The 9409-nt window shown below is 40.8% G+C and overlaps 1 protein-coding gene across 4 annotated transcripts in view; it reads right to left on the bottom strand.

Annotated features, from left to right (window-relative positions):
* Positions 1-2735: 2735 nt before the first annotated feature.
* Positions 2736-9409, bottom strand: part of SYTL4 (synaptotagmin like 4) — a 66467-nt gene continuing 59793 nt past the window's right edge. For all 4 annotated transcript variants that reach the window (XM_023525237.1, XM_023525238.1, XM_011383823.2 and 1 more), the window contains 3 exons: positions 7295-7394; positions 6327-6535; positions 2736-4398 (listed from right to left, as the gene is read on the bottom strand). In XM_023525237.1, coding sequence (XP_023381005.1) covers positions 4250-4398; positions 6327-6535; positions 7295-7394 — 458 coding nt within the window. In that variant the 3' untranslated portion in view covers positions 2736-4249. The remainder of the gene's footprint in view (positions 4399-6326; positions 6536-7294; positions 7395-9409) is intronic.

Here is a 9409-nt window from a genome sequence, read left to right as displayed (position 1 = left end):
TTGTTTGTCATTCCCCTTTCTAGGGTATTGGACTACAAATGTTATGTTAAGCATTGCTTCATCTAAGAGGTAGGAGAACACTGCAATGAGAGGGAGCTTGGGAAGAAAAATCAGGACAGAGTAGAATGCTTTCTCCTGCCCCAGCAACTGGTTCATGGGCAACCATCTCTTCTTACTGAGCCTTCAGTTCCAAAGAGAAAGGGAGACAATGCTGTCTCTTCCTCAGAGGAGCTCCCAGCTCGTGATCTAGGAAACCTCGGAAGCACCACTGCAAGCCTCTGTAAAACTAAATAGTGGAGAAGGAAGAAAGATTCATCTTCATGTATTAACTTCATCAGATAATCACTTTGAAGAGATGAGCACAGAGCAGGTGGCAGCTACGGCAGCACAAAGTCAAGCTGTAAGAGCCAGGCCTGAAAGGAAATTTGAGGCCAGGCTAAGTAGGGCCACATTCAAATCCATGCTCTGGCTTGAGCCACACTCAATGATGTGTCAGTGTTTGAAAGAAAAATATTCTTCCCCGTGCTGCTGGGAACTTTCTGTTCTACACTAAAAGAACCCAGTGTCATGGTTAATACCCAGCAGCCTTTTTCCTTTAACTCTACCCAGGAGGTCATCAGCGGAAAATTAGAAGGGAGACGGAAATAGGCTGGGTGGAGAGACAGAGCTAATAATGCTCATGCACTCATTATATGCCAGGTGCCATTGTAAACATTCTATTGATTGACTCTGAAATCTTCATAAGAACTTTATAAGGTAGGCACTATTATTAGTCTCATTTTTCAAGTGAGGGAACTGAAGCACAGAAAGGTTAGGCAACTCGCCTAAGATTAGACAGCTAGGAAGTGGCAGAGTTGGGATTTAAATACCAGCAGTCTGGCTCCAGAGTCACTGTTCTTAAACATTATGTATACTGCCTCTATTTCTTTCTCTACTTTTCATTTAAAGATAGCTGACAGCTCCAAGCAAGAAGAAAGGTTTCATCTTCTATATATAATCCTAGCCAAACACAAGACTCAGAGTGGGCCCAGGAGGAAAGAGGGAAATGAAAGGCTCTCAACCCAAGAAAATTCACTCTCCAAAGCACAGCGATAGAACATAAATCATAAGCCCAGAACATATAAGGGTAGTAGTGTGTCAGAGAGGAGCTGTTTCCATGCGGGGCAGGAGTAGTGGAAATATTTTTAAAATGCAAAGTCTAAAATTCAGCAGTTGCTGAGTGGAATAGGGCATGGAGGAAATGATCAAACTTGGAGCAAAAAGGTCCCTTTCTCTCTCTTTCCTCCACGGACATACAGGAGTTGTGAAAGGCAGGAGGCAAGTTATGGGTAAAAAGTAAAATACAATGAGTTCATGTGGGAAGTCTCTGGGCAGGCAGGGTCTGCGGTTCCAAAGGCAAAGATTGCACATGAGGCAAGATGAATGCCCTTCCTTGTCTTTATCACTAACATGCCAAGTGGCAAGCCAGGGCATGTGAGTAGGTCAAAGGCCCAATGATAACACGAAGAGGCCCAATGATAACACGAGGAGGCCCACTGCCTCCTAAACAGAGATTCCACCTGGGCCTGACTCACATATAAATGCTCCTCTAACTTAAAAAAAAAAAATTTAAAGCTTTTGTTTTGTTTCATTTTATTGAGTAGTCAAAGCAAATCAATCTTGCTTTCTTTAGGTAAAGTTTTACTGTAACCTCCTTTGAATTATAATTGAAAAAATATTAACTCCTAAAGTAGGGGAAGGAGACAGCAGCATGATCAGGCCTACTGCCAGACCCAAAGGGGCTAGCCCAACCCCAACCCTGTACATGCCTCTGTTTCTGTTTTTCTCTGTGTCCCTCTTTGCACCTCCAGTCCCGAGCTAGTCAGGCTAGATAACTTCCAAAGCACTCTGATTGTCCTACTTTGTAAACTAAACTTATTTCTTTGGGATATTTTAGAAGAGAGGAGTCATCCCTTTCTTGGAATCTTTGCCCATAACAAACATATCACTCTCCCAGGAGATGGCACAGTACTGTAGAGTCAGACCTTGATTCAAATTCCAACTCTGTTGTGTAATAGTGGCTTTGACTTTCCTCATCTGTAAAAAGGGAAATTTGCCTACTTTATAAGTGCTTGGAGAAATTAAGGCAATAATATATAAAGTGCTTAGCATAAAGCCTTGTACATAGAAGGCATTAATTGTGTATTAATACCCTTTTGCACAAGAGGTCAAGAATCACTTAGGCTCTACCTAGAAACCCAGAGCCTTATTTCTGAGATGAGTTACTTTGCATCTGTGTTATTATCTCTCAAAACTAAATAATGGTAGAAGGAGCGAAGGAAAAAGGCCCTACCTCCTAGAGAAGTTGGAAGATTCAGAAAGAAACATTTATAGCTGGGAACATCTCCCCCATGCACATCGCTCTCCTTCCTCCAGCACATGGGGGTGAGGGGAGCACAAAGCTAAAGGAAAAGTTCCCTTGGTACTTGAGAGAGAGAAAGAAAGAAAAGTGGTGTCATTTTTAAGATGGCCTCTTAGTTCTTTCCCTAGATACCAAACACAAAGGTCAATGGTCAGAGCTTGGCAGAGATATGGGGCAGCAATGTGGAGCAAGAGAAATTTTTTTCGAGTCAGCAAAGGATGGTTATGGAAGGACATTTTTCACTTTGGTTCTTATCCTTCGAGCCATGTGAAAAGCAACAGTAAGTCAAGCATCGGAGACAAAAGCATCTATAGAACTAAAAAAATGCAAACACTTGACAAGTGAGAACACTTTATTGAAGAACACATACATTTCAGGGGGTAGAGAACAAAGGAGTAAGCTACAGCCCAGGATACCAAGTTATGCCTTCCATTACAACACCAATGCACACCCAATAAACCTTTTAAAAACATCTCTCCATTTAGTTCACATATATAATAGAAACCACCCTAGCTGCCTTCAATCTAATGGCCTTCTAGGAAAGTCAGCTAGCAGCTGACTGGACTGAAACGGGTTTCTTCTCTGGTAGAGACTTCTTTCACAAATGACTTTGTGTAGATATACTTGGACGAATAAAAATGTAAGTTTCGAACAGTGAGTTTCAGAAAATGAACCTCAGATCACCAGACTCTTCCTAGAAAGGTCTCACTCACCACATCCATGTTACACTAGGTCAAGTTTAGGAAACAATAGGAAAAATAAGAACTGAACCCACTTCAAGAAGGAAGCCAGAGTAACTGGGAGATTTTCTGAACACACATTCTCCTGGAGCACTAACAGTGCCCAATCTGGAAAAAATACTGGACCAGCTTAGACAGTACTTCGCTATTCTGGCTGGTATGATGGCATATAGACCATATTCTGAGTGGTAACACATGGTGGACACAACTGCTAAGAAAGATGTGGGACATGATGAGAATTAAGATGTCTTGCCTTTCATTAGAGAAATAAAGATCTCTCCAACAACTGTTCTATCAGTTTAAACACAAAAGATTTAACACAGACTGGAAGATACCTGATCATCTGTCACTCTGATCCTGCAGGATCACTGAGAAGCACTTATTGGGCATGTCCATGACTCAGTCAAAATATCGTAATTTAAAGTGCTTTTCTAAAGCAGTTCCATTATAAGTTCTAGTGAAGGTGTCTAGAACCAGAAGGGAGTGAAAATTTTTCTTAGTATTTCAAAGAAAACCATTAGTCCTAAGCAAGGTGGAAACTGCTTAAAAGCAAGAGAAGTTAAAAGCCAAGTTCTAGAAATTTATCAAGGTAGAAAATGAGTTAAAAACATACACTAGAGAGGAAGGAGAGGACCTACTCACCTCTCTCCCATCTTCTCCTGTCTTTAGTAATCCAACCCTGCTTCCCAGAGCCTTGGCCTCAGACCTGAAGCACCTTGAAACATAGATTGGTACTAATGCCAGAGGTAGTCAGGGCTTCCTGGGGAAGTAGGAACAAGGATAATAAGACAGGAGATAAAATGCTGTCCTAAAAGATTTTATAAATTAATTAAAACTCAAAAGATATAAGAAACAATAGACTCCAATAGACTCTGAAAGTATACTAGATTATGCACAAATAAAAGCATTTTGAAGCGACCCTTATTCTCGAACCTACTTTCAAAAGGGGAACCGGTCTGCATCACTCTAGCGTAATGAGATTTATAGAAACATATTTGTACACACACATACATAACACACACATTAAATTGTAAATCTTTGCTCTTGGTTTCTTCACTTTCTCTGACTTTCCCTGGCCAAGACTGGTCCTGCAGAGAAGGGTGGATACTCAAAAACCCAGCTTCTGCTTGGCCATCGAGGAACGGAGCTGCAGAGTCCCTTCCGCCCAAGACCCTGGGTACTGTCGCATCTTCTGCCACAGGCTCACTTCTTCCCCAGTCGAGTCCATCCAGTCCACCACTTGCCCATTACTGATTCCTGAAGAGAAACACCAGAAGAGGCTGAACAGGGACCCCACTCCTCCGTCCACCAGTGAAGACTGGTTATACAGCAATGGTAGCCACCCCACAAAAGACAGTATGCTATGAAGATGGGCTGATGGGGGTAGCAGTCTGAGAACTGTTCCTTGATAGTCCTACACAGCTATTTCTGTGCTCCTGAGACTCTATCAAGAGACTCCAGGTTGATGAAATGGGACTCCAAATGGCACATAATAGCTAGAGATCTCTTATTCTGAGGTTGGTGTGGGGCTCTGGTACCCAACACCTCATGCCAGAGCTATACATCTTCTGTTATTGCCAACTTGACTTAATTTTTTTTTTAAATGAAGACGCTGAACACCTTTTTCTCTAGCTGTAGAGTCTAGGCCTGAAGTTAGGATTGTATGTGACCGCCTTCCTATTCTCTTATACATTTATTCATTCCACAAACATTTATTGAGTACCTACTGTATGTCAGTACTCTTCTAGGCTCTGGAGATACAGTGGTGAACAAAACAGAAAAAGTCCTGCCTGAAGGCAGCTTACATTTGAATAGAGAAGATAGAAAATATACAAGTAGATCAGCAAGAGTATTTCAGATAGTGAGGTAAATGTCATGAAGTTAATAAACAAGGTGATTTGTAGTGCCTAGATCAGGGCACCTTTAGATGGAGTGGTCTGAGGGCCTCTCCAAGGAGACATGTGAGTCGAGATCTGAAGGATAGGAAGGAATCAGCCTTTCTGGACAGGGGAAATACTAATTGCTGAAGTTATGAAGTAGGAATAAGCTTGGTATATTTGGAGGGCATAAAGTTATTGTGGTTGGAGCATAGTGAGCAAGGAGGAGAGCAATACAGATGGATCATAAAGGAACAGAGAAGGTCTAGATCATATAGAGCCGTTGGCATGCTGAGAACTTTGGATCATTTTCTAAGTATGAAAGGAAGCCTCTGAAGGGTTTTAAGCAGGAAATTGACATTAACTGGCTTACATTGGTAAAAATCATCAACCTAGATGATTGTGTTAAATGCTTTCTATGAGTTAATAATATAGACAAGTATTATTTAAGGCCACATGAATGCACAGACTATAGAGAGAAAAGTATGCCTTGAGAAATACCAACATTTACAAAGTTTAAGTATAGAATTAGGAACCCACAAAGAAAATTGAGAAGGTGAACAGTGAGTTAAAAGGGAATCAACAGTGGTGTGTCAATAAAAGCTAAGTATTTCAAGAAAAAAGTAAGTGATTAGCTATGTTAAACAGCACTGAAAATTCTCACAAGATGAAAACAAAAATTTGGCACAAGCAGTTGCTCAGTGGAGTGGAGACAGAAGCCTGATCACAGTAGATTGAGGACTAAAAGAGAGGTGAAGTGGAAACAATGCTTTTTTAAGAAATTAGAGGGGAGTTGTGGGGTCAAAGGAAGGTTATTTTTTTTGTTTGTTTCTCATAAATACCAGAGCATATCTGCTTTCACCTCTAGCAGAGAGGCAGAGTGAATAAAATTGGTCAGACAAGAGAGGAGATTCTAGAAATGAGGTCATTGAGAAGGTGAGGGTGTGACCCAGAACCCTTGGAAAGAGATTGACCTCTGCCAGAGAGGAACTTTCTTTCACTCTAACAGCATGGAAGATGGAAATTATAGTGACAGATATAGGTAGGTTTTCAGATTTTTTAGTAGGAAGATGATGGTATTCCTGGCAATCAGGGTCACATTTATCTGTATACATAACAGTGCATGAGCTCAGTCTTCTTCTAGGCCTACACATGATAGGCACTCAGTAAATATTGGTTGAATGTTAACTCAAAGGAAAGAAAATAATTCGTGTCATAGAAAAGCTTTGTAGGGAAGGAGGTGGGTATATTGGAAGTAAGATATACGAGAGGTCTTTAAGATAGTGAGGAAGGAGGAGAGACACTCACCAGTGCCAACACCCAGCCTGACCCCTCCCAGGAAGTCGTTGCTGGCCAGGGGCTCCCGGTCCCACACAGTCAGTTCCAGGCACATGTGTTGTAGATCTTCCACCCTCACACCATTGTAGACAAATGTATGGTTGTAGTGGGGATTCAGGGTCTTCTTCATCACAGGAGTTTTATGTTTACTGGCCTTGTTCCTCATGGGAAGGAGGTATCTAGCAGAGGGTGGGGAGTAATCAACAACCTACTCAAAGCTGGCAATATCTATCTAAATTCTCTTTTTCCCCTACTACAGGCCTAGCCCAGGAAGGTGAGTCAACACTCGGATCCTAGTACACATACTCCTGCCTTTGAGTCTGCTGAAGCAGAGTTCCTACTACCTCCACTAGATCATTCACCTGATTCAATTCCTTCAATCTGGAGAGAAAATTAATATAATGTTATTAGTGAGCTGTTGTTTATACTCCACTATAAAAAGGTTTTAAATATTTCGTTTCATTTCTACTGGGCAAGGTCTTCTTTAAGTAAAGTCAGTGGTAGTAGCTATAGGCATAGCCAAACATGATTCGCTAAAGAACTTAAGTCAGTGGGATAATCCATAATTCGGGGAAAGCTAGCATTGCTTAAATATTGTGGGGAACAAAGTCATGAGTTCCCAAATCTTGAAAGTCAGGGGACAGAGGTTTTTATCCAAGATTAATAAAGAGCATTAGTCTGTAACAAAGGAAGTCAGACCTATATATCTACCACCCTCCTCTCTGGCAATCAGCACTACGATTCAGTAAAAGCTGAGCTCAGACTAGTACAAACACAGTAATGGAGCTTTTGCCATTGTCTAATTTCAAGAACAAAGTCGGTTGCTGGAGGTGGTAGGGCACACAAGGATAATAACCACAGAGAAAGGTTAAATTGGGTTTCTTTCTTAGCTCTCTTGTCCTGAAACTGGTTAGTTTGGCGCTGGTCCAGGGACTCACCCCTTGACAAAGCTGTCTGAAATCCCTCCTGATTTGGCAGCCGTCAGGTTCTTGGCTTCTTTGATCCACACTTGGAGCTCTCCCCCTTCCCCACCTTTACCTGTAAGGAATGTCAGCCATAGCACGTGAGCCCCTAACACCTCCAGATTTCTCTTGAGCTTAATCTATACAGTACTTCCTTTTCTTGCTCCTAAAGGCAGCAAGCTCTATAATAACTGGACCACACCTGACCTGGATTCTCATTACCTAGCACAGTGCCTCAGAGTAAGCAATGGGCACACAATTAATAACAACAATAGCAATACATGCTTATTGAAAACTAGCTACGTGCCAGATTCTACATTGAGCATTTAATTCTCAAAACAACCCAGGAGATATATACTATTATTGTCCTCATTTTATAAATGAGAAAATTGATGCCTGGAGAAATAAAGTTGCCTAATATTTGTTGAATAAATGTTTAAAAAGGACTCTTCCACTTGTGTTCTTGAGTTCACTCTCACTTCACAAGACTCATTGGCATCACGAATTCCAACCCCCACCTCCCATTTTTTTTTAAATAAATTTAATTCTTTAAATTAGTTTCAAGTATACAGTGCATTTGTTAGACATCTATATTGATCATAGAACGATTCTCCCAATTGCTCCCACCCTCCCCTGGCCCTCTACTTAGCCATCATATTAATGCTAACTGCATTCCCTGTGCCGTGCTCCCCATCCTCGTGCCCAACTATCAACTACTAATTTGTACTTATTTAATCCTTCACCCCATTCTCTCAGCTCCCCAACCCTCCTCCCCTATGTCTGTCACCAAATTGTCCACTATATTTGCGAATCTGTTTTTGATTAGTTTGTTCTTTTTGTTCCTTAGATTCCACATATAAGTGAAATCATATGGGATTTATCTTTCTCTGTCTGACTTATTTCACTCAGCATAAGAACCTCTAGGTCCATCCCTGTCGTTGCAAATGGTAGAATTTCATTTTTTAATGGCTGAGTAATATTCCGTTGTATATATGAACCATAATTTCTTTATCCAATTGTCTGTTGATGGGCATTTAGGTTGCTTCCATATCTTGCCTATTGTAAATTGTGCTGCCATGGATATTGGAGTGCATAGACCTTTACGAATTATTGTTTTGGTTTTCTTTGGATAAATACTCAGAAGTGCAATGGCTGGGTCAAAAGGTATATCCATTTTTAATTTTTTGAGAAACCTCCAGACTGTTTTCCATAGCGGCTGTACCAATTTGCAATCCCACCAACAATGTATGAGGGTTCCCTTTTCTCCGCATCCTCACCAACACTTGCTGTTTTTTGATTTATTGATGATAGCCATTCTGACAGGTGTGAGGTGATATCTCATAGTGGTTTTAATTTGCATTTCTCTGATGATTAGCGACCTTGAGCATCTTTTCATATGTCTGTTAGCCATCTGTATTTCCTCTTTAGAGAAGTATCTGTTCAGGTCTTCTGCCCATTTTTTAATTGTATTGTTTCTTTTCTTGCTGTTGAGTTGTGTAAGTTCTTCATAAATTTTGGATATTAATCCCTTATCAGATGTATCACTCGCGAATATCTTCTCCCATACAGTTGGTTGTCTTTTTGTTTTGTTGGTTTCCTTTGCTGCACAAAAACTTTTTAGTTCAATGTAGTCCCATTTGTTTATTTTTTTCTTTTGTTTCCCTTGACCGACCCACCTCCCATTTTTAATCTCTCTTTCTCCCCGGTCCCATCCTCTCAGTCTAAATATACCCTAATCTCATTTCTCCTTTTAAAAAAATTTTATCCCCCTTTAACCATATCTCATTTTCAAGCTATTCTCTATATCTCCTTTTTTTCATCATCAATTATCCTGAAAAGAAAAAGAGTCCATACTAAACACCTCTACTTCTTTGCCTCATTCACTCAGCATAGTTTCCAGTGAAGTCTGTTTTCTGCTTCAACTAATCCTCTGAAAATGTAATCTACTGCCGATGAGCCGTGTCTTCTCAGTCCTCAGTGGGCCTGACCTTCCAGTAGTAGTCAATAGTGTTGACAACCTTCGTTCTCTTCTTCAAGCTCTCTCCTGATAACCCTCTACGTCACTGACTTTTCTTCCTCTCTTCATCCCTT

Source organism: Pteropus vampyrus, unplaced genomic scaffold, assembly GCF_000151845.1.
Source record: "Pteropus vampyrus isolate Shadow unplaced genomic scaffold, Pvam_2.0 Scaffold543, whole genome shotgun sequence".
Lineage (NCBI taxonomy): Eukaryota > Metazoa > Chordata > Mammalia > Chiroptera > Pteropodidae > Pteropus > Pteropus vampyrus.
The sequence above is the reverse complement of the archived record's forward strand: the minus strand, read 5'-3'. Positions and strand labels throughout refer to the sequence as shown.